Raw genomic sequence first — 26,476 nt, forward strand, 5'->3', positions numbered from 1 at the left:
AGCTCTCCAGTTTATTTATTTTTTCCATGTAAGTCAGAAACCTTTTCTTTTCCTTAGGGGTGTCTGGAACCCTGCAATTTGAGAGCCCCAGCTCTTGAGAAGACCATTTCTTCATTCCTCCATCCTCCAACAACCTCTGGTTTGGGTTTACATTGCTGGGTGGTAGACTGTGAGCCTCAATTTATTACCAGATTCTTTGACAAAACCTCCAGGGGAAAGGACAGCCACACCCGTCATTTAGCCAGAACGTCATGAGTGGATTACTTAGTGGAACTTTTCTAGACGCTCAGTAAACCTTTGGTGTAGCAAGTAATTTGGAGTCAGTAGAGCCTGCCTGATTTTTCTTGTTGGATAGATGGGAAGAACAACATAGGGAGTTAGAGATGGCTTTTGTTTTTTAAGGACATCTTTAAAACAAGTCAGAAAAATAACTTGATTCTTATTAAATGGCATAAAATGGTGAGTGCAGGGCAGTGGAGCAGAGTGGGGATGGATGCAGATCTTGCATTCATGGAATGGGATGCTGTTTCCCTGTCTACTTTTCCATTTCTGCTGAAATTGTTATAGATCAAGGATACCCAGGAATCCTTGAGTGCAGCCCATGTGACAGCTAGACAGCACTCCTTGCTGGCATTTCTAAAGTGTACTACTTACTTTTTATTACGGAAACATTGTGAAGCCCCACTGGATTCCTCTTGATTTGAGCCTTTACAGCAAATCCGTAGTCCCTCTTCCCGTCTAGGTGACAGAGTAGGCCTTTCTTCAGGAAGGTTCTTCGTCCTGTGTTTTGCGTGGTAACAGTACGAACATACCTTCACACAGTGTAGTTGTAAAATTGTCTTGTGTGAAGGTATCTATCTATCCAGCGTTTAAAGCCTGGAGGAACTGAATTTTGACCTGCTGTGATTCAGTCTCATGGATTCCCTGGGTCATAGAGACTTTCGATTCTTTCTTAAAAAAAAAAAAAAAAAAAAAATTTACGTTTCTTCTGTTCTCCTGATCACCATGGTTTAAAACCAATTTCCTTCTCTCTGTTTAAAGTAAAGCAGATTTTACTATTACTTGTAATATTGGAATGAGTTTACAAACTTATAAAAAGACTATATTTTCTTTTTTGAAATGGGGGTTCGGCAAGTACTGGTTACCACATGGTCTGTGACCTAACTCCTTACAAAAATCAAAATGGGTTTCTAAGACCTTTCTTTAATTAGGGTCCAGTTTTGAGCTGTGTTTCTGAGTTGTCACTTTGTATTGCTAATTGGCCGGGTGCTGTGGAATCTCACTGTCTCTGCTTTTGCTAGTGCTGACTTATCACATCCATTCTCTATGTTAATGGATGTTGCTCGATGCAGAATGAATTCTGGAAAGGAGCGGGAGATGAGTTTCTGAAAGATTATCTCCATGTATAATGCGAGCCGCCCTACTTTAAAATTCTACAATGCTTAATAAGGCTGGTATTTAAAATCAAATCTCTTACATGGTCTAATTATGTAGATAGATATTATTATCTCAATGTCCTAATGTGAGTTAAGTTTGAAGGCCTTTTTTCTTTCCTATTTCTGAAGGGAGGTCCAGTTAATTTACTGCAAATGAAATAAAAAGTATTTTGGAGGAATAGGTTGACATTTAGCATTCTGGTTTGAAATCCCTCTGACTGTTAAATATTTAATGGGCTGCAAAGCATCCTTAAAAATTAAATATGAATGAGTTTTAGAAAACCTTGCAGTGGTATAAAAAATTGAGACCCACCCACCCCCTTTCAACTGTGAGTGTCTGCCTAGGGAATCTTAATTATTTTAATGACGATGACATTATATATTTGATCAGCATGGGGACTTCCTAAATAATGAAGTTAACATAAATAGGATCCTTCTGAATAACATCACAACAGAGATTTATTTTGAATGAATTATTAGTTTTGTCTCTGGAGGCAAAACTCTACCCCTTTTTTATTTTTTGTTTAAAGTTAAGAGCAAAGTCAAATGACCAGAGAAAATTCCTTTGTTGAAAAAAAAATTTTCCTAGGTTTATTCCTTTGCTAAGGCTAATGCTTTATTTACTCTTGTGGACTAATGAGATTTAGAGTACTATAAACATTTTTGTGGGATCTCTGAAAAGATGATCATTATTACTATCATTATTTAAAAATAACTTTATTGACATTGAGCTTTGTAATTACATATAATTTTCTTTTTAAAAAAATCTTCTAATGATTGATGGTATTCCTCTATTTTCATGGCATGGGAATTAAATAGAAGACTCTTGGATTTATTTTACAATGCTGACAGCTGACATTTAAAAAAAATACGTTTTCTTACCATACTTTCCTACCTTTCATTGGGTTATGTTCTATTCTAGTTGCATGCTGTCCCAAGTATCAGTATAAACTGGGGGAAAAAATGGGATTTGAATTTATGAGTCTATAGTCTTGGTGCTTACTTTCGTAAAAGAGTATATAAGTTACATACGTTTTCAAAAAAATTATTTTTAATTAAATTCCATGAATTTTTCTTGAGAAACCCCTTTCTAAAAGAAATGGCTTAATGTCTGTATCCTGTTTGAAAGAATGGAGTAACTTTCGGGAACTATGCTGTAAATTTTTTCTGCCTTTGCAGTGATTGTGGAGAATATTGTTTCTCTCTCTTTCCTGTTTCCTTCATTTTGACTAGGTAAAACTAACACACTAAAAATGGAACCTATCATTGCTGGTCCTGTAATTACCCAGCTTTCAAACTTCTTTGGCATTTTTGATGTATCTCTCAATACCCCAGAACCAGTCAGCCGCTGAGAGCTCAAAAATGTCCCTTGTATCCTTGTCCCTTTCAGTTCTAGAACCATCAACTTATTCTAGCCCTCTCATCTCTGTCTGTCTGTCTGTCTGTCTCTCTCTCTCTCTCTCGTTAATTACAGCAGCAACAACAAAAGTTATCATTTTTTTTTTGAGTGCCTACTATGCGTTGGCTACTCTGTTACCACATTTTTACTGTATTAGAAATGAATCATCTCAGTACTAAGAATTGTTCTCCTATTATGCAGAAAATTGGGTGCAGAGGTAGGAAGCCTTAGGGGTAAGGTAATAGGCCCTGGGCTATGCGGTTAGTTAATGACAGAGCTGGGATTTGAATTCACAATAGCTTTTGACCCTGATGTCCATGTTCAACACTATATTCTATTTCAACTTGCTAATAATGGGTCTTACTTCTATCACTGCCCAATTATTCTACTACATGTACTCAGCAGATCAGTTCATTCTCCTGTTCTAAACGTTACTTCAAAGGCTTATTACTTCATTATTACTTCTAAGTCTTCACAGCATTGCTTCTAGGTCCTCCATGATTTTGCCCAAATCTACTTTTCTATCCTTGTTATTGTTTGTGATTGATAAGGATCGACCGACTAGAAAGAGAACAAAAAAGAGATGTCTTTGAGACTGACATTGATAGGATTCTATAATTAGGATCATTTGGTGTCTCCTGAAATAGCACAGTACCTGGCAATAAAAGAGTCAAGTGTCCTTTGTGGTCAGCATCTAATAGCACAGAACTGTTCTTTTCAAACTTAAAATTATGCTCAACATATTGCCCTGTAGTTTAATTGGAAGAACACTGGGTGCTTCAGTGCTGATGCCTGGCACCTTAGCAATTTAGCATTACCCGGGGCCATTGAGACCATGAGTCTCAATAATCCTTCCTAGAGGTTTTAGAATAGCAACCTTTAAATGAAAAGTGAAAACCTTGTTTTAAGAAATGACATTTGAGAAGAAAATCAAAGCCATCGACAAGATCTTAGAAATCTCTGTGTATATACCTCGAAAAAAAAGTTAATTGGAGAAGGACCAAGCTTAAAAGTAGTGAAGGTGTAATGTGAGACATTCATTTAGCCTCATTTACCTGGTCAAGGTAAAAAGTGATGCAGGGTTTTTTCTACCATTATTAATGGGTTGACTCTCCCCTTGAGCAGTTAATTGGAAATCCAGGGTAAGCTCACATTTCTGTCAAGGATTCCCTCCTCCTTTTTTAAGGAAGAAAGAATGAAATAAAAATAATACTTCTTCCCTAGGAATTTGTTGGGTTTTGTTTTGTTTTGTTTTGTTTTGTTTATGGCTGAGGAAATCTTATTGGCAATTAATTGTATATCACATTTAGCTATCTAGTTCTCTAATTCAGAGCAAGTCTGTTCATTGCATGGAGTGTTTCTCTGCTGGGTTTGTTCCTTTAACTTGGAATTAAAGCATTGTGGACATAATGAAAAGCACCCTGATTTAATGCCTGCCCCAAACGCCTTTGAAAGGAAACACTGCAGAGGTCCAAAAATCAGGCAGACCCCAGGGAATCCAGTTCAGTGTAGTCTAATGCAGTTCTACTGACATTAAGCAAAAATGTTCACCTGCCTGCATTTTTTAGTGTTTATGGATTCTTCCAATTATTAATTAGGGTTGAAAAGATTGAGAAGGGAGGAATCCAGGCAAACATGCGATTTGTTAGGAATCGAATCTTAGGAATCTTGATGCTTAGCAAATACCGCTGCTTCTACTGTCTCTTTGCTTTTCATTTGTTAGTGACTTGGGGTGAATGTGAATATATATGCAGGGTGTAAAAATGCACATACATATGTGTGCATGGATACATGTATGCATGAGAAAGAAAGAGAACTGGAACAATTACAAAAAAAGACTGCCTTAAGGAATTTTTGGGGGGAAGGTAAACAAGGTCAATAAGAACATAAACTCTGGCAGAACTCATATCTACAAACTGAAATGTGTTTAGAGTGATTCTCAGATTGTTAATTTGCTTATTACCCTTGATGTCTCTTTGTTGGTTAGAGAAGTGTTTGCTACACCAGCACAGACTGAGTGCGTTCACACACTGACTAGTTAGGTTGGTGATACTCTGGGCCAGAGAATCTTCCATGTCATGGTTTAGGTTAATGCCAAACTTTTATACCGATACCTAAATCCCGACAGCTTCTGTGGAACAAATTAGAAGGTAGCATCACACCATATATCAAAAAATAGCACACCTACTATGTGCTGGCAAGATAAATAAGAATCTTTGAGAAATCCGGAAGATATCAGGGGTGAGGGGGATAGATGTGTAAATAAATAGTTGCAGTGCATTTTTAGTGTTAGGATAGTGGGATGCTCTCATGCATAGATATCAGGAAGGACTTTCCAAGGAGATGAAAATTAAGGGAGCCCTAATGATGAACTTAACAGGTAAATGAGAGGCAAAGTGTATTCTAGGTAGGGGAAACTACCTCTTTGAATGATTCCCTGGGCTATAAATTCCCAGTGGGGTATGTTTCTTTCATGGTAGATGTACAGCTTTTACCCTTCTCATAAATTCATTAAATGAATGGTTCTGGGCCCTGGGAACACTGTGGGGACAAAACAAAGTTCCTGTGCTCATGTGACATATGCACCAATATGGGGAGACAGACAGTGAAGAGTAAAATAACAGGGCATGTCAGATGTGACAAGAGCTACTGGTGTTGCTGTTTTGCATAAAATTAAATTTGAGCAGAACCCTGGAGGTAGGGAGAGAACAAGTCCATCCAGAGCTTTTGTGTTTCAAAAAGAGGGAAAAAGGAGTGCAAAGGCCCCGTGGCTGGAAAGTCTCATCACATCTGAATAGCAACCTGGAGGCCAGTGTGTTTGGAACAGATTGAAGTGAGATGAGCGCAGTAGGGAGATTGAAGGGTGTGCATGACATAGTAGTCTTGGAGCAAGACTTTGAACTTTTACTCTGAATTGGTTTGGAAGCTACTGGAGAGTTTGGAAAGTGACAAGATTGTGCCCTTGGCCTTAGAGTCAGCCTCTGAGTTCACATCTCAGCCCTGTCACTTACAAACTCTGATTTCTCCTCTATAAAAAGAAGCTTATTATTCTTAACCTTAAAGGTTATATAATGAGGAAGAGTAAAGTAATAGTAGTATTACTACTAGGAGGAGGAATAGATGACGGGTAAAGGATTTGTTTCTATCGGTATCTTTTGGAGAGAGAGAGAGAGAGGCAGGGTGTGAATAAGCGATGACTGTGGCAGAGTGAGGGCAGCTGAGTATGAGAGGTAGAGTTCTGAACAGAGCTTCAAAGTGAAGCCTCGCAGAGGCTGGACGGTGGTTGCCACAGATGAGGAATAATGCAAATTCTCGGGTAGCCAAGGTTCAACTGTGAGTATTAAAAACAGCTGGGCCTTTCGGAGACTGAGCAGTCCAGTCCACCTGCAGTCAGTTTTGAAGCTGTGTATTAATAAATGAAGAAACGCTAAACAGTTACCAACACTGTTATATTTTAAATATTTCAATTTAAAAATTAACTCAGCACAAAAGTGCAGCATAATTGTGCCATTCGGGGACCCATTTCAGCAGTTATTTTTAAAGACCGTATTTAGAGAATACTACATATATGCATGGTATGTTCTATTAATGGAATACCAGTGCAAAGTTCATAACAGATATCTTTTTCTTTCCAATCTGTCCTTTTATCTCTGTGACTAGGTATAAACTCTCATAAAGAGAGAAGATCAAAAGTATAAGTTCGGAACTCTCGATGAATATGAATTTCAGACCAAAACAACCAATGGCCAACTAACTAACTCTCCTTCTGTCTTCCCTGCTCTGCACATCAGGCCTTAGTGTTCCCTGATGGGTGCTGAGATTGAGGGTCTAGGTAACTTTGTATTGTGTTTGGATCCCATGTCCCTTCCTCATGCTGGCCACTACCTACAACTTATGCACATTTGTTTATACTGCCCTCATTCCCCCTGCACCGTTAGCTCTTAAGGATAGAACTGTTTTAGTGCTGTGTCCTCCAGAGCCTAGCTCAGAGCTGGCCCATAGTCTGTATACAGTAACAGAAAACCAAGCTAGACCACGACTGGAAAGTGAATATTTCCAGAACATTCAGCTGGAGAAGGCTAAAGCTAGGACAAAGGAAGCTCACCAGCTGCTCTAGCAATTTGAGGGACCTAGAGATCTTGATCCCAGATTGGAGCCATGGCCTCCAGGGAAAACTGGAGTTTTGGGAAGAGCAACGGCCACCTTTCTGTGGATGGATGTGTGACCTTGGAGGAAGCTGCTTCATCACAGTGAGCCTTATTTCCTCGTTTGTAAAACAGGGATAGCAATCCACACCTTTCTGGGTGATGGTAAGGCAGAGGCATGACAAATCAGTGTGTGTTCCTGCTTTTCTTCCTCCTGTCCTTTTAGGAAGCCCTACCTACCGAAAGCTTATTTTAGCCCTAATCCTAAACATGGTGGCTGCAAGCGGAGAGCAGCTGTTAGTGCCTGAAGATTTGGAAAATGCCCCTTTTTTTTCCTTCTAAGTGGTCAGCAGAGGTGGACATTTCTCTTTCCCGCTTTTTCTTAACTTTTAAAAAATTTCTTTTAATCAGACCATACGTTAGAGTATACCTAATGGAATTTGGGATTTATACAGAAACTCAGTACAAGGCAATCATTACTGACATGTTAAGGAGATTCACAGTAGAAGTGCTATGAAAGGTTCCCCCGTGCAGGACTTTTCAAACAGCGATCAGTAGGCCACCTCCATCAGGACTACATTGATGATTCTTATACATACTGGCTTTCCCTGCACTAGTGGACTCATTATCTATGGAGGTGGGGGCCCAGGAATCTGCATTTCATAACTAACAAACCAGGATTTGTTTCGTACCTCTCAAGTTTGATAGCCACTACCTTAATGATGTAAATTTGCTTTATGTAACTCATTGAGTACCTACTACATGCTCTCCATATTCCTCACATAGAAAATAACTAAGTCCTTGCTGCTATGACCATGAGGTAGATATTCTTGAGATATAGTTTGCATTCCATTAAGTCACCTACTGAAAGTGTATAATTTAATGGTTTTTAGTGTATTTCCAGAGTTGTGCAACCATCACCATAATCTAATTTTAGAACATTTTCACCATCCCGAAAAGAAAGCTTATATGTGTTAGTAGTCAATGCCCAAGTTAAATATTATACCCATTTTTAGTGAAGTGAAAATGGAGGCTATGGGCATTTAAACAACATGCCTCCAACCCTTAAGTAGTGGAGCTGAGGGCCATCGTCTGACATCCTTGCTTCCAAAAGCCATGCTCTTTCCGCTATACCATGCTCGCTTCCAGGAACTCGAGCCAAATTAAATATTTACTTGGCGGGGAGAATAATTTGATGTTCTGGTTTTATCCTTGTTCAGTAGTTTTAGATAATATAGTTTCTCTTCCCATTCCCACTGGCTTTGTGGGGTAAATAAATAGGGTTTAGTTTTTAGTTCAGTATCCTGTGCAGCCAGATTCTTAAAAATTACATGAGAAATCAGCATGTTGAAACATCTAATAATGGAAGACTGAAAGCTAGGAGAATCCAGTGTTTGGTTCTCTCTCTGGCTGGTTATCTATCATATTCCTTGAGACTTGGTTTTTCTTCCGTCAAATGAGGAAGTTGTACCAAAACTTATTTATCCATTAAGCATTTGTTGGACATTGAATGGTGATTACATTGGATGCTAGATATTCAGAGAAATAATAAGAATTTTAATACAGCTATACTTAATTGGGCAAAAACAATATGCCAGACACAATCCTAGCTTGATCATCCCATTCAATTTTCACAGCCAACCTAGTAGGTGGTGATTATCGCTTTGTTTTGCCTCTGTGGAGTTGGAGGCATGTTGCTTAAATTCCCATGATGAAACTTAGGCCCAGAAGATGTAAATAATTTGCCATGCAGCTGAGGTAGCTGAGGTCTGGATGATCCCAAAGCCCAGACCTTAGTCCCCACACTCCTCTCCAGGTGAGTAGGAGTTGTCCTTGCTCTCTATGAGGTCACTACTAATGATTATAAACAAATAATGTGACAATGTAAAAGTAAATATTTAATGACAGCACTTAAAGGGGATTTAATCTTTTTGCCTCTGTTAGGGCAGGTTTGGGAAGGTGTCTCAGATGAGCCCTTGCATTCTGTTGGAAGTATAGCTGATTGTTGCATTTCCCCCTCTCCTGCAGCCCCTATTTGCTTAGTATGTGCAGGTTGGATTTTTAGGACTCCTTGCCTCTCTCCCAGTACAAACCCTGCTTGTTGAGCAAAACTAGATTGGAAGGGATCAAAACCTCTGCCATGTATTTTGCAACTTCCATTTACTCCTTGGGCTTCCTTGGCGTGTTTATACAGCCTTGAGCTCAAGTAAACTAGAGTTTTGGGGTGTGCTCAGACAGGTGCTCCCCACCCGGTCCTATAAATAATCAAGGGGAAAAGTCACTTTAAGGATCCAGCTTGCATGCGGGTTTCTAAAGAAACTTGAAGAAGCCAGTTTGTTGAGACTGGGAGCCAAGCTTGTAAAGGCACGGGGAGCTAATGTGAAAGCCATTTCCTGGAAATATAGAGTTTTTAATAAGTCTTGTCACTTTGGAAGTCTTCAGAAATGCTGACTTGGCAAAGTTTCTGACACTGGGATGGGGACATGGGTAATCTCAAATGACTTTTTATTCCTGGGAATAATTGTTCTTTTTGAACGAGTTTTAAAAGTTACTGTATGTCGAGCTTTTATCGTGTGTAAGGAATAAGTGCTGTACGTCCATTGAACCCCACAAAAACCCTATGAGGTAGCTATTATTATCACTTCAGTTTTACAAATTAGGAAATGGAGCAAATCTAACCTCTCCAAGGCCACCTAGCTGGTTACAGCAGGATTTTGTTGTGTTTTCTTAATTCCCCTTTCACATTTCTATTTTTTTTAGCCCTAAAAACTTGAAGAAAAATTTGAACCAGTATTTATTTATTCATTAAAATTATATCGTGATTCTGAGCCCAGAGAACCATCATTCATCAAGATGTTAGTTAATTATTGTTGAGACTCATGGCATGTTGTGCTGGAGCCTTTACAGGCCAGGGTTGTTACCATGGCATTTGATATGCGTGACAGGCACCCTGACTGTGAGAGCCTGAAAAACAATACAGTCAAGGAGGACTGGGGAGACGTTCGTGTATTAATATTAGCATCACATTTATTCCATAAAGGCTAACTGCTTTGATTCATGTTTTAAATGTCCACGTTTAAACTCACCATTCTCAAGATTGGTTTCCTCTATTTAAATTTTCATCTTAAAAAATTCATCCCTTCAATACTTGGTCATTCCTTCTGCAGCAAGCTTTACAGCTATGTTTATAACATTTTTTTAAAAACAATTTCAGTCAAATTATATCAGCAAATGTAATTGTCTTGAAACATCTAGCCATATGGCAGAAAGACCTAGCATTAGTGGCTTCTCAAAAGTCGAGCAATTGGTATTTCAATAAAATTCTAGCATAATAGTAGAGTGTAAATTTTAGGATCACTGAGTTTTTATATAATCTAACCTAGTTTTCTATTTCATAGGTGAGGGAAACTAGACTTAAGGGGGCTAAATGACCTCACTAGGCAGAGAGCTAGTGTAGTTTGTACAGAGTTGCAATTCAACATTAACTTTGTGATAAGTTTTGATTTATAGTTTCTGTACTTAATGATTTTACTTAAAGCACCTCTTTTAATAAAAGAATATATCAGAATTGCATTTATAAAAATTCTATTTAGATATGGTATAAATGAACATTTCATTTGAAAAACATCTAAAACAGCCCTACAGTAGCATGTTTTAAAATGTCAAAACCTAGTCTTCAGCTCAGAATGCAGCGTTGCAACTGTGATTTAAACCACAACAGTTGTTTTTCATTAAGTTATTCTTAAATTATTTTAACAAGTATTTCTCAGTCTCATTCCATAATATTGCTCTGTGCAAGTACTATAGGGATTTATGCAAAATCGCATAAGACAGTCCCTCGGAGGGTTTTGTAATTTTACAGAGGAGATAAGACACGTGGGAAACTTCAATTCAAGGTCCTTCTAGTGTCATACTAGAAGTTGATCCAGTTCATTTGGTTCTTAAAGTTGTCACAGACCCTTCGGAAGGTAACTGTTTTCTAAATGGACTTGACTTTTTTTTCATGAGAAGGCTTAGGAACAGTTTTAGGAAAGTGGGTGCATGGTTCTGAGCATGTGGAATATAAACATTTTTAAAGCACCTATTTCATCATGTCACTCCCCAGCTAAAAATCCTTTTAACAGCTCTTTATTTCTTGGCAAATATACATTTATTCATTTACTCATTCAAAAAATATTTACTAAGTGCCTACCATATGCATGAAATTTTAACTTCTCTTCCTGGCTTGAAATAACCTCTACAGTCTAGCTCCATTATTTCTATTCCATTTAGTTCAGTTTTGTTTCCAAGAGCTCCCATTGTGAAACTGACTTTGTATCATAATTATTTGACTTTGGGGTCTCTCTCTAGAATGTAAGCTTTTCCTGAACAATCAATGTCCTTATCTCTGAACACCCCCATTTCCAAGTATACAAGCCAGTGCTTCGTAAGTCCTTTTGGAGATTTTCTTGAGGCCAAGAGACCTAGAAAGTATGGTCCATGTGGGCAGAGATTTTGTGTGTTATGCTCATTGTATCCCCAGCATCTAGAACAGTGCCTAGTTCAAAGTATTTAATATTTAGTGCTAAGTACTATATGCCAGACCCTCTTTGTGAACGCTCTGAAATGCCCTCACCCAAGCTCTTTTTCTCTTTTCCTATTTAAATCTGACCTCAAAGTTGAACCGAAGTCTTGTCTCTTCAGAATTGCCATTCCCTCCCCCCACCCCACTTCCATCTCTGACAGCACCTTGGGCCTGTGCCAAACATACTGAGTTCATACCGAGTCTGTATCGCATCGTTCACTATTACCTCTTACTTTTTAATTTTAAATTTCTTCTCCCAACTAGAGAGCGAGCTTCTTTAAGAACATGGTGCTCTATTTTACATGGTTTCTGATTCCTTCAGAAAAGATATGATCGATTGACTGAGTTATTAATTAAACATCATCACTTAGGTCTGAAAGGTTAAGCATTTCAGGGTTTCCAATTCCCATTCTCAAAAACCTGAGCATTTGTGTGGGTTTGTGCACACAGAGAACACTGCATATTGAAGGCTTATACACTTAAAGTGCCATTCCCCACCCTAAGAATAAATGCACAGCCATTAGATACCCCCCTTTTTTATTTCAAGGTGAAACAAAACAAAACAAAAAGCCTTAATGGAGATCTAGGCTGTGGGGAGTGGGAGAATTAGGAGTTAGGGGAGTGGAAATTTGGCACCATCTGCTAAGCGTTTGGGCAACTCAACTTTCCATTTCTGAGAGATTGCCATGTGCATTGTCATGAATATTACTTATAGTCAAATTACATTGGCTAAAGACTGAATCTTTCCAACATGTGGAACTGATTTACTTTCCTTTTTCCCTTTTACCCCCTTTGAAAGCCAAAACAACGACGACCAGGAAAAAAAAAAAATTCAATAACCCTTCCGAAGCTTTATTGCATTTGGGGAAGTGTTTCCGTCTTGTTTTGCTTCTCTTTGTTCTCTGGGTTCATATTTACCCACCGGCTCTCCTGGTTTTGAATCTACAACAGGAAATCAAATGATCAAGACTAGAAACTTTGCTTGCTGAGGTTATTGCTTTAGATTTTTCCCTGCTAAACCAGACTGTGAGCTATTCCTTTTTGCCTGTAATTTCTTTTGAGGAACAGAGTGGACTAAAACAGGCAGCCCTTTGTAAAGGTGACACTTGTCACTGACTTGTGACTCTCCCACATGCTTTTTTACTATTCAGAGCTCATGTTGGTTTGAAGGGTGTTAAGTTAAATGCCATCAGACTAAGGAATTAATGATTTGATTCTTTTGTGAACTTGAAGTATCCACTCAGCTGTGTGTGTATATACTTAGAGCCAAAAGAGTACAGGGAAGGAAAAACAGGTTGAAGGGGGAAACATTTTTTATCTTAAAGAGACACAATATCCCTCCTTTTTTTTTTTTTTTTTTTCGTAGCCAACCAAAATAATGATCTGGATGATTTAATGCCTAGATTAATGGATACACAAATGCTTACTTAAGCTTACTATGTACGCTGTACTGTGCTAAGGAATTGTAGCACGGACTAGTTGTCAAAGAATTTACAACAAAGTTAGAACATAGCAATCCAAAAGAGTGGAAGGAAATTAAGAATAAACAGTAGTTGGTTTTTAATGAATAATCAGACAAAAGATTTTTTTTCTCTTTAATATTTTTACATTTTCTACAGTGAACACAGCAAAGACAGTGTTTGCTGCAGGGGTTCAGAGAAAGCAGAGCTTAGCACTGGTGGGAGGTTGTTAAGAATGAAGTGAGACTGGAGTTGGTAAATATCTATACAGGTATTTTTACTCTCCACATACCTTCGACTATCATAGAATAACTATCATTAAGAGAATGTTCTTAAAAGATTAACAATAATAGAATAGAAAAATAATAAAATAACTATCAAGGCTGTTGAATAACTTTCATAATGGTGTGTGAAATACACTTATAATATTTTTATTACTCTCTATATAAACTCATCTTCACATTTATGGGGTTAAGTGAGTTAATATATGTAAAATACCCAGTGCCAGACAAATAGTAAGCACTATATAAGCAATACCTATCATCATTTTTTATATATAGCAAGCTTAAAAGAAAACAAGGAAGTCCTTAGGCCAGGACATGTGTACCCAGAGTACCATTTGCACAAGGTCGTCTATTGTCTTCTGATTAGTTTTGTTTTAAATTCCCAATCTAGGCCTCTTCCTCTGCCATGATTTTCAGTACCTAAGTATTTCCTTTTGTCATGAAACTGGAATAGTCCTGTTTCTTGCAAGTCACTGTAGTGTTCGAGATATAATTTTTATAGTGAGGATCATGCATGAGCCCTTGAACTTATGTTTTCCTCTGAGAGCTCTAAAGGTAGGGATCTAGTAAAATGCTTCTTTGTAGAGTTTAGTTGTAACTCTGAATGTATCCCCCCCTTTTTTTTTTGAGCGTGACAACTCAAAAACGTCATTATCTGTTATAAAGGAAACGCATGCTCTATTTTGAGATGAGGGGTGGGGAGGAAAGAAAATATATTTTGGATTTGTTATTCACAGGCATACCATGTTACAATTTTGATCACTTTCTAGATCTTACATATTTTGTCTGTTAAGATAATGTTTACACAGAGGATGATATACAAACTTTGGAGGAAAGCAAATTTTGTATCCGGACATGACCACTTATTGATGGTCAACTTCGAGTAAATTAAACCTCTCAACCTCAAGGTAACTATGATGAAATATTTTTGTGGATATTAAATGAGATAATGTGTTGTAAAGTGCCTGAATCCATTCTGGGCCCTTGGTAATAAACATGGTAACATTATGGTAATGTACCCCCCCATACATACACATAATTAAAACATTTGTTTTAATGTTTGCTACTTTAAAAATATTAACAATAACAAAAATATACTTTTAATAGCCGGACAATATAGTTTTGATTGAACGAAGAGTAATTTCATCAGCCTCCTATTGTTGGACCATTTAGGTTATTACTGAGTTTTCTTTTTAGTGGTAACCTTTTCAGTACTCTTGGTAAACTATTTTCTTGAGCCACCCATATCCAGAATGAGCAAGTTCAGAGATATTTCAGAAGCACAGATTTATAGCAGCAGATTTGTGATGAGCCTCCTTAAAGAATGTCATTTTTCTGGACATTCCATATGTTTCACAGTGTGAGGTTAAATAGTCTGATAAGAATCAGACAGTGTCTAATCTGGACAGGAGGGATCTCTTAAAACCTAGTAAAAGGATTATTCATAGGGTATGCTTAGGGCAGAATAAAGTCATGCATATGTTTTCTTTCTGAAACACTTAAATTAAGTTGCCTTTCATTCCCGGTCCAGGATTGTTGGAGTTTGTCTTAATGACAGCCAGCACTTTCTCTTTGAATGGTTAATACTGGTCAGCTTCTTGAGATAACAGTGGTGATCTATATTTTCCTCCCCTTTGGCCACAATTCCTAGATCATAGGAAGAGAGCCAGAGCAGAATTAAGCTATTAATGAACTGTCAGCCAAATTGGCTTGGGACAGAGACCTGTAAGTATCAAGAGAATAAGCTTTTGAATAAAATTCATTCCTGCATTTTCTTAGCAAAGATCAGAGAGGGAGACCAACAAAATCTCATTAGGCTTTATAGAGGTATTTATTTCTTCACAGTGGTATTGTGCTGTACCATTCATTTAAATATCTAGTTAAAATTTGGCAGAGCTGTTGGAAGAGTGAAGATGGGGCCAACTGCTTGGACTGACCATCTTATTAAACACTCGTATAATTGTTCCTGTTTCAGCAAAGTGGAATTCTCTTGCCATCTGTTAAGCAGGCTCAATTAAATAGAATTTGGAGGGAAGGAGATGCTGGGTAGGGAGGGTGGTTCAGTGGAGTGAGGTGTGGGGACAGGAAAGGACTATGGTGCAGCCCTTAGGAGGTGAAGGGAAGCAGGCTACACACCACACAGGCACATGTGCACACATATGTGCACACGTATACAACAAGATGCCTTTTCTTGAAGTAGAGGTAAGGGGAACTGAATTTGACTGTGACATGACTTTTCAATTTCTAACTTCATTTGAGTTGAGCCTCCCTTTTTGGGGAGGAGGGGGGCAGGCAATGCTTGGGGAATAAAAGAGCCAAATATGCAAAGGGAAGATTTGATTAAATTGTGTTCTATAAATTTAGAGCATCCAGGTTGGATGAAACTCCAGTGAAAAGACACTTTTTTCTTGCTGAAATTGCTGGGAAGCTGAAGAACTAAGTAATGTTATCTACTTAGAATATGAGGGAGCAATTAATATGTAGCCTCAGGGAAAGCTCAGAAGACCTTATCTGTGAATTCCTATGTAACTCTGGTTGGTATGGTACAATTTCATCTGGATTACAGGTGGGTTATCCCTTTTTCTTTGAGTATTTATGATAGCCCAGTTAATAGATTTCTTGTCCTTTTTTTAAATGCATAAATAATTTTAAGAACATACAAAAACATTTGGCTATGATGTATCTTAAATAGATTGCCTAGAATGTATGTTTAAAGTAAATTTATTGAAGCATCGCATACCTACAGAAAAACGCACAATCATAAGTGTACAGCTTGAATTCTCACAGAAGTGAACACATCCCTGTAGTCAGCACCCAGATCAAGAAATAGAACATTTCAGCATCCGAAAAGCAGTCTTCATGCCCTATTCTGTTCACTTTCCCACAAAGGGTAACCAGTATCCTGACTTCTAACAGGACAGATTAGTTTTGCCTAGTGTTATATTTGATATAAATGAAATTGCACACTTTGCGTTCTAGGGTCTGGCTTTCACTCAGTATTATGTTTGTGAGAGTCATCTTGTTGATGCATCTTGCAATTCTGTGTTCATTCTCATCCCCGAATATGCCATTGTGTGAATACAGGACAAATTATCTGTCTATTCTATTGCTGATAATCATTTGGATGTTTTCCAGGTTGGGGCTGTTATTAGTAGTGCTGCTATAATAGTCTCATGCTTTTCTTTTGATAAACATGAACACGCTTTTGCTCAGTATATACCAAGGATGGGAACTGCTGGGTTATAGGATTATACATGTAATTAATTTTAGAAGATACTGCCAGTTTTCCAAAGTGTGTGTATTAATGAGAGAAAGGTCAGTTTGTCTTTAGATCAGAGTACTCAGTTCTCACGAGCATAAGGATAAAGGCATCTTGTTGTCTTCTTTGGATGGTGGAAATAAATTTAATAAAGAGGATTCGGTGAAATATTTCTAGTTAAAATAATGTTTTAAAACTCCACCCATTTTAATGACCCTTTCACTGTGCAGTGAAACATATTTTTACTTTTAGTATTCGATAAGAGTGAGAAAGAATAATGAGTAAAGGTAGGTAATATCTTTGCCATCTCTTCAAGAGATTTGTACACTGAGGAGAATTCAGACTCCCTCTAGGTAGTGCTCAAATTAGGAGTTCAAATTTCTGGAATTCCTTTGGTCCTCCAGGGAACTGGGATAAGGGAAAGTGACAACTCGGTAACAGAATGCAGGATACCTACCCCACCCACCCATTCCCTAACCCTGTTACTGTGAGTAAATCACCCATGAGCATTGAACAATGTGACCTTTTGGGATTGCTCATCATTTTCATGTTTTAGGAAAACTTTTCCATTTCCATTTTTCAAGTCCTGTAGCAATCAAGAACTTCTTTACCCTGAGGTCATCAAAATGTCAGCTAGATATGTCACTTGAGATTCCTGGCTCAAATTAAAAACAAAACCCTTTATTCCTTTTCACAGTTTCACATAGCAATAGAAAGTAATAAATAAAACCTTTGTCTGGGATTCTTAATTACTCCTGACATTGGTCATATGTATAAGGTTATGCCAACACATTATATCTTGCTCAAAATTAAATGGATAAAAAAAAGATTCTCGTTTTTTTCTGCATGCAGGCATTCGGATTCCTAGATTATCCTGTACAAAAATGTGAGGTGAATAAACTTAATAGCAGTGCCTGTTTATAACTCAAGACCTAAGTTCAGACCTCAGCATTTGAATTCTGACTTCTGAGCTGTAGTTTTTAATCTGTAAAATTGGTTTCAGATCCCTGCTTTGCCTACCACATAGGGTTGTTGTGGGGATCAAATGTGATCATTTGTGTGAAATTGTAAACTATAGAAGTTCTAAACCTAATAAGCCTTCGAGAGCTGGGCTTAGCAAGCCCTGTGTTTTAAGAAAGACGGTTGCTATCCATTGACAGGGTGTAGTGGGAACTCACTGTGTACCTTGAGATCATGCACACACATAAACCTGAACTTTTCACCTTGTATCAGACATGGCTGGCTGACCTGTTTAGTCATGAATTACTTACCTAGGTTCTACTGGCCTCTCACTAACAACACCCCACCTCCCGCCCTGCCCCCAGCGGGAAGGAGAGGGGCAAAAAATTCTTTGCTTTGGTGATAGCTCCATACTATTAGCAGGTCATCTTTCTGGGGGAGGAGTTAGAGGGTTGTATAAAATAGGTAGTCTACAGAATCATTACTACTCATATCTAAGACTTTCTTGCTTTTTAAATTTCCTTTTACCCACCCACATTTATTAAGTATAGGGAATATGGAAATGCCTACAAACTATAAAAGGATCTACATAGAAGTATTAGCAAATTATTATTAACAATTGTTAAGATAATAAGTAAAACAGGGACCAAAACAACCTTGAGAGCACTTCCCAGCATATATTCCTTATTGTTAATGAGGAACTCACCTTTTTTAAACACTGGAATATCACTTAGAAATGAAATAAGAAATTGACCACACTCATCAATATTTGGAGACACTACATGAATTGTGAATAATGTTAATTTTTAATAAAAGCATTTTTTGGTACTGAGAAGGTTTTGAAAATCAAATTGTATAAAAGTTTACAGTATGATCTGGGAGTATGGGTGGCAGTGACATTGACCCATGCTCTAAAAGCATTATAACAGTGATCTAAGGTGTTCACCAGAACACTGGAAACTTAGAGTTGCAGGAGTGGAGGTCTACAGGTTCATAATCCCTTTCCCAAAATAAGATGTTTCAGCATTCAGAATCCTAATGCCCCTTGATGATAAAATACCCTCTGTGAGATCTAGAGCAGAATCCTGTAATCAGATAGCTTATTACATCTGCATCAGAATGAATGAGTACTCACATTAAGTGGTTTAATAAAGACTATAAAATCAGTTTAAGTTAGGTTTACTACCAGATAAGTTCAGGTCATGTCATGTTTTGCTAAATATGTGTTATTTGAAACTTTCAATTTTCAGAGCCTTTTGAATTTTGGAATTAGGGATTCTTGATCTGCGTTATGTTTGAGTGTTAACTCCTAACAGGAGTGTTTTTTATATGTGTCAAGCTAACCAGGTAGCAAATTCTCATGAGACTAAACAGAGTTAGGAACACTGTACCTGGAGTTACACTGCCTGGGTTCAAATTCTAGCCTTGCCAAGTGATTTTGAGTAACTTATTTAACTTCTCAGCATCTTAATTTTTCATCTTTGGACTGCAGTAATTTTCTCCTAATGAAGTTTGCATATGCAGTACAATGTGAACATTGTACTAAGCACTCAAAAAATATTCATCAGTTTCCTCATTTGTTTAATGGAGATAATAATACTGCCTGTCACAAAGGTGTTTTATGAGACTTAAATAAGTAAATAGATATAATGTACTTAGAGCAGTGTCTATCCCTTAGTAAGCATTCAATAAATAGTAGCCAATGTCATTATCATTATCACCATTACAAAAAAATCTGTACCTTTCCCATCAGCAGAGTCATTTTTAGGAAAGAAAAAAAAATCTGTTGAATGAATGAGTGGCACATTAGAAAATTATAATAATTCATAATTAGCATTTTGTAGACTGTGATCCCATCCCATCTCAATTCTTCCCGTTTGTTTCTTCCATGCTCCCCACCCCCGCCCCCATCCCAGCACCTCGATCTTCATTTGCACTGCACTCAATGAACTTGGCACTTGTCTTCCTCATTACAACCATGCAGGTGTGTTAGGCTGTCTCAGATGCTGACAAACTTTGGCAGTAGGATAGAAAGGAAAAAGGGAAATTTTGGCTGATGTCTCCATATCTGACTCCTGATTCATCTGGAGAGTTCCAGAGGTAAAAGCTTCAGGATAAATGATGAAGTTGATGCTGTGTGTGTGTCTAACAGAAACATATCTTGGATTCCAGTTTTCTTGTCATATTGTATGTTAATCTCTTGTGATTGCTTAATAATGACAGGGCTTGATAAAGTCCGAAATCTGCAGAGATGTTTTAAATGCAAGCAATGTATGGAGGAGTGGGTACTAGCTAGGCAGAGACCGGTGGAAGAATGTGTGCCTGTGTGTCACAGTTTGGACTGATGTCTTGGCATGGCTGTCATATTTCCTGGCATGTAAGAACTTGATCTCTTAAGGCCACACGTATTTGGCAAGTCCTGTTATGTTATTCTCTCGAAGGGGTGCTTGGGTAATGAAGGTGATGGATAATATTGGGTAGGTATTGGTTGGACACGGGGACAGGAGAGAATATGGAAAGAATCCTTTTTAAAGAGTTTTGTTACGTTGGATTTTAGTGTCTGTAAACAATTACAGCATTCAAGGAGTTCAAGATTTAAATGAGAAACACAACTTTGTCAAATTATACCAGTCGGATAAAATGGCATGGGCTCCGGAAATCTATAATTAAAGGTATTTTTGAAAATGAAAAATGTACTGTAACATCTGGTTTATTTCACTACAGAAGTGTTTGGGTATTGCTTATGCAAGCGTGATTGACTTTGACTGATATTTGGATTTTTCTGTGTAAAATAGCTATTTTAATTAAATTTTTTTTTCTGCTTGATTCTATTTATGTTGTAAACAAATTATTCACACACACAGAAAACAACTGTCTTCTGTAGAAAACCTAATGTGTTCATTTTCTTTCTGTTGCAGCGGATATTCAGCTCCTTTGTTTACACTGAGAAAATCTCAAATGGAGAAAGTGAAGTACAGCAGGTAAGAGGTTATTTGGTACTTGACATTCTCTGTCTCTGTCTCACTTTTGGAAGTGGCTTCATTACTCTTTCCGAGCAATCTCCATGTGAAGTTTCCTGTTCTTATGATTCCATATATATCTTAAGCATAATGGTGACAACCTCACACTTAAGTTCTTACAGACAGTTGAAATAATAGTTATATGGGCAGTTTTCTGTTGTACGTGTAATACTGTGGAAATATTAAATTCCTTTTTGTTTTGGAAATTCCCAACGTACTCAAATTTTAAAATGTTAGAAATTATTTCATCTGATATAGGAAAAAGTGCCTGGGTTTTGCAGTCAGACAAGCCACAGGTCAAATTCTGATATTCCTACTAACTCTGTGACCCCCGGTAATTGAGCCTTTTTGAGCTGCAGGTCTTCCGTGTCAAAGGGAATATAATAGCTGCCTTATGAGATTGTGAGAATTAAATGAAGTAATGTCAAATTAACTGAGCATAAATGAAATTCTTACGTGGAAGGTTCTAGTATAAAAGCTGCTCAGTGGATACTGGGTCCTTTTGTCCTTTCATTTTTCTTTGCTCCTCTTGGATTCTTCCTTTGCTTCTTTCCTCCCATCTTCCCTCAATGTTCTGTGGGGTCAAAAAGTTCTGAAGCCAAATTCTATTCACTTTATTTATAGCTGGCTTCACATGGACTGCTTCCTAAAGTACAACATAGTATTGGTGAACTTGGTCATAAATAATTGATCCGCGCTTGAAAAGAAGGGTGGTAAAGAAGATTCTGGGTTTTAATTTCAGCTAATCCACCAACTTCATTACTCTCTGTGACCATCACCTAGTAATTTGAAGCTAGGTTGGAAACTTAAGTAATAAACAGGACCAAGCTAAAAACCAGACTGTAGCAGATTACTTCCACAGAATAAAAAGATAGCTATCGTAAAACACATAATAATTTAAATTCTTTGAAATGCTGCCTTTATTTTATTCATGGAAAATGACTTGATCTGAACTTCAGAAGTGCCTTATAAAGGAAAAAGCTTTGCAAGTGTCAGTGGAGTAAAGTTATATATAGGTTAGTTAGAAGAAATGACTGAGGTTTAGTCTTGATGTTCGGCATTTCCTGTTTATAGACATTAAAAATTTTTTACCGGTTTCTGCAGGTTAAATTTAGAAGATGTAAACAGATATGTACTCTTTTTCTTAGCTTTAGATGTTTTTAAAAACTAATGACCTGAAATTATAATACTTATGAAGTGGTTTGCTATATCAAGTCTTACCTTCATAATTCCTGTGCTGTTTTTATTTCAGCAAACTAGAAAGTGCTCGAGGATCATGAAATGTAAAAGGGTTTTAGCGGGGGAGGATTTCTACACAAAGTATGTTCGAGGAAATGTTTTGGGAGACCAGTGGCCACTTGATAACGTTTGAAAGAAACTGACCCAGGGATATCAGTTTTGCTGCGTATTCCCTTAAGTAACAGATACAGGTTCTTCCTTCAGCTGTTTTCACACATAGAGGTTGTTTTTGTTTTCTTGGACGGATGTTGTTGCTTTATTTAACTGTGAACAAGTTTGGAAGGGATCAATAGCAATTTTTAAAAATTATAGCCGCTGATTGAGCACCTATGGAAAACTGGTGCTAGGCAGTTTCGGTATATTATCACATTGAGTTTTCTAAATAACCTTGAAGGAAAGATATTACTTATTACCGATTAAGAAACTGAAGATCCCAAGGATAAGTTACCTGCAGTCTCATGACTATTATGTAAGCTAATTTTCAAAATAAGTTTGGCACAAAGTTATATTATCTATATTATTTTTATTTTAACAGTTTACTTTAAAAATTTGTCTTTTCATTCAAAATAGGGGTCTCTGCTAAACTCTGTCTGTATCTGAATAATTCAGGTGAAGGAGAATTACCACATAGTTCTGTGTCTCCTCTCTCTGATCGTCAAGTTCTTCCTTATATTGACCCAGAATGTACTTTTAACTCCGCTCCCATCTCTCTGGTCTACCTCCTGGAAGAACCCTGAACAAATAGATCTTATGCCTCTTTTTAACTTAGTATTGGGAGATAAACTATCATGTCATTATTATCATTTAGCCTAAATTTAAAAATACACAGGTCCTAAATGCTTTTCATTCTTCTTCAGTCCTCCGGTCACTCTAACAATGACAATAATAAAAGCTCATATTTGCATATGTACTGAATACTTTGCTATTACTTCACTATCATGATACTACTGTGGGTTGACTTGAACAGGAGTTACCTCATTTTATAGTGAAGAAACTGAGACCCCTGATATTTTTTTGACTTGATTAATAACTGCCCAGGATCTCTGAACCCTGATATCCTGGACAGTACCCGGATGAAATCTTTTGGAAATGTTTACCTCTTACATTTTCTATTGTATAAAACTCTTCCCATCACAGTCATTCACACTTTCACATGTAATATCTCCTTTGAACTTCAGAGAGCCACTCCATAAGGTGGGGAGAACTAGTTAATTCAGATGGAGAACTCCTCTCCAGAGCAGAATTGCTGAGTACCACCAGAGTGTTCAGTGTGACTGGATGATGCCAAACTGCTCCCACAGTGGTTGTCATGGGTAACCTTTCTACAGATAGTACATTAGAAATTTGCTGGTCTGTACCCTCTTCCATATTGCTGTTAACTGATATTTTAATCTTTTGTCAGTCTAGGGTATCTGAAATGGTATCTAATGAGCTTCATTTGCTTTACTCTGACTATTAATGAGGTTGAAATGACTTTTTACATGTTTATGATACATTTTTGTGGTTTCTCGTTCTGTCAGATGTCTACTAATGTCCTTTGTCTATTTTTTAAATTGCCTGTTTATGTTAGAAGTTTAAAAGCTCTATACATGTTCTAAATCAGTGCTATCCAAACGAACTTTCTGTGATGATGGAGATGTTCCCTACCCATGCTAATTAAGCAGCCAGTAGCCACATGTGGCTACGGAACACCTGAAATGTGGCTAGATCTACTGAGTAATAAAATTTTAAATTTTATTTAATTTCAGTTTTAATTAAAATAGCTGCATGTGACCAGTGTTACCATATTAGATTCTCTTGCACATTTATGTTTTAGAAATATATTCTCCCAATTTGTGGCTTTTTACTTTATGCTGTCTGTAAAGGATTAAAGTTTTAATTTTAATAATCAGTTTTTTAAATTATTCTTTTCCTTTTTGGTTTCTGCTTTTTAGGTTTTGTTGAAAAATTATTTTCTACCCCAAAGATATAAAGTTCTTCTCCTATATTGTCTTCTAAAGTTTTGTTGAAAAATTATTTTCTACCCCAAAGATATAAAGTTCTCCTATATTGTCTTCTAAAGCTTTCACTTTTCTTATTTAAGACTTTTTTCCAGCTGAAATTGATTTCGGTGTTGGATGTGAAGTAGGTACCTAATTTATTTTTTCTCCCTGTAAGTATCACCATTCTAGCACTGTCTGTTGGACAGTTTCCTTTTTTCCCTAATGTGTTCTCTGTGTGTTTTCGGTCATTAGTCAAGTTTCCTGTGTATACAAGTTTGATTTGGTTCTGCTGGTGAATTTAAATATCATAGCGCCAGTATCACATAGTAGAGTGACACCATCCTCCCATTTTTCTTCAGAGCATCTGTGGTGTTTTGCTCTTACATATGAATTTTAGAATCAGCTTGTCTAATTCTGAATGAAAATATAACTGGGATTTTAATTGGCATTTCAACAAATCTATAGATTAATTTGGGGAGAATATCTTTGCTAACATGGTATATCTCCATTGACTTAGGAATTCTACAATGTCTTTTAGCATAGTTTTGTAATATGTTCACAAAAGACTTGAATATCCAAGCATGTGGGATTCATTTCTAGATATATTTGTTTATATTATAAATAATATCTTTAAAAATTATATTTTTCTAACTGTTGCAATTTGAGTTTTATGGGTTTTATATCTAATTACCTTCTTAAACTATCATATTAGTCCTAATTATTTACCTATAGATTCCTTTGGGTTTCCTGTATACATAATCATATATGCAAATAAGACAGTTTTGATTCTCTCTTTCTATTTCTTAACCTTTTATTTCTTTTCTGTGACTTGCTATACTGGCCTCCAGAAAAGTATTACATAGGTATGGTAACAGTGGCCACCCATGATGTGTATTATGTTTATTGTTTAGTTTTAGGTATATTCTGATTTTGCTTATCATTTCTTCTTTTATCTGTTATTTAGAAGTATGTTTTAAAATTTCCAAATATCTGTAGAATCTTTCTAGTTACCTAACTATCCTCCCTCTGTCCTCTTTCATTATTCTGAGCTCTTTGGGTTACAGTTTTATGCAGTGTCTCCTATGAGATTCCTCATCCTGGCCAACCCCTGAAGTTTATCCTTTATGCCTGGTGCCCTGTACTATCATCAGAGTGGAAGCTCAAGATCTCCAGATTATGCCCACATTCTCAGGGTGAGAGTAGGGTTTGGCACTGGCTTATTTTTCATATTTCTGGCTCTCATCTTGTATAGCAACTCCGTCTCCTAAACAGTGGTTTTGGTTTTTATTCTGGACACTAGCCTCTTAACAATTAGAAGAACAGTTACACCTGCTTGTAATATTTGTTTGATAAGCCAAAAACAAACTAGTTATTTAAAGTAGATTATTGTCCTATGTGCTCTTAATTTTAGCTCACAATCTTTAGTCGAAAAAGAACCACTTCTTTTGCATGGTTTTGTATGTTTTGTAGTATCTGGAATCCTGACTTGAGTTTTCTCCTTTGGGGTAATGAAAACTAGAGCCCCATGTGTTCTTGCCCTCCTCCTTACTAATCAGATTTTATTGAGAGTTGGATCTGACTTGTGCATACTATATAACTTGGCATTAAATCTAACATGTTGTTAATATCTTTTGGTTAGGCGAGCAAAGTAATTAAAACTAATAAAAAACATTTTGTGATTCTTGACTCTTACCACAAAACTCTCCATGGTATAGACTTTTCTTTGCTTTTTCTCATTTCTTTTAAATTAACCTTCAGTGTGTGGTTCTAAATTGCCTAACAATGTGTTTTAAATCTTTAATTAGTTCAGTATATGTAGTTTTGCTGCCAGGAAACTATGGCAACAGCCTCAGGAAAATAAAAATCCCATGAACACGTTCTTGTATGGAACACCTCCCATATACTCCGTTTTTGAATACTTTAGGAAATTAAGTTGTGTGAGCATATTAGGGCATTATATACAATTGAACCTGAATCAAGAAAAATAAATTTTTGATCAAGAGCCTCAGAAGATAGCAAAACATAGTCCATAAAACACAAAGCAGTGGAAAGAAAACAAAAGGAGAAAGAGCCTCTTGGGGCACTTGATGGGATCCCTAAAGGAATCAGTCACCTTGGACATATTGTTTCAAGAGCATTTAACTTTTTCTTAAACGCTCTAGTAATTTTTATTCAAAGGAATGGCAAGCATGTTTTCATAATTAATGCAGTATTTCATAAACTATTGACTGTTGGCAGCAGCTAATTTTAGAAGACATCAGAATTCTTTTGAAATGGGAGAGCTGGTAAGAGAACTGCTTACATACGAGATGTACCTGACATGGAGCCAAGGGCGTTCCTTCTAGCAATTCTCCACCTTATGTGGTATCAGTTTGTATCTCCTCAGGACCATATCCATCAGCACGTAAACATGCTGTTCTATTTTAAACACACAAATAAAAACTTCTTAGCCCCATTTTCTTCTCCAACTACTGCCTTGTGTTTTCTTTCCCTTTGAAAGAGACCATCACAAGAGTTGTCTATATACTCATTAGATCCAGTTCTCCCATTCTCTCTAAAACCTTCTCCAGCCTCACCAGTCCCACAAAACTGCTCTCTTCAAGGTCACCAGTGATCTCCACTTTGCTAAATCCAGGGTCCTTACAGTATTTGGTTAACATTAGTATTGAATAGTTAATCTCTTCTATCTTTGATAAACTTTCCTGACTTGGGCCGGAAGGACCCCACA

At 37.1% G+C, this 26,476-nt stretch overlaps 1 protein-coding gene across 1 annotated transcript in view; it reads left to right on the forward strand.

Moving 5' to 3' along the window:
• CACHD1 (cache domain containing 1) overlaps positions 1–26,476 on the forward strand; it is a 198,661-nt gene that overhangs the window by 56,284 nt on the left and 115,901 nt on the right. Inside the window, exon 2 of the mRNA XM_006919278.3 lies at positions 20,426–20,488. Coding sequence (XP_006919340.1) covers positions 20,426–20,488 — 63 coding nt within the window. The remainder of the gene's footprint in view (positions 1–20,425; positions 20,489–26,476) is intronic.

The sequence above is a fragment of the Pteropus alecto genome, unplaced genomic scaffold, assembly GCF_000325575.1.
Source record: "Pteropus alecto unplaced genomic scaffold, ASM32557v1 scaffold25, whole genome shotgun sequence".
Classification (NCBI taxonomy): Eukaryota; Metazoa; Chordata; class Mammalia; order Chiroptera; family Pteropodidae; genus Pteropus; species Pteropus alecto.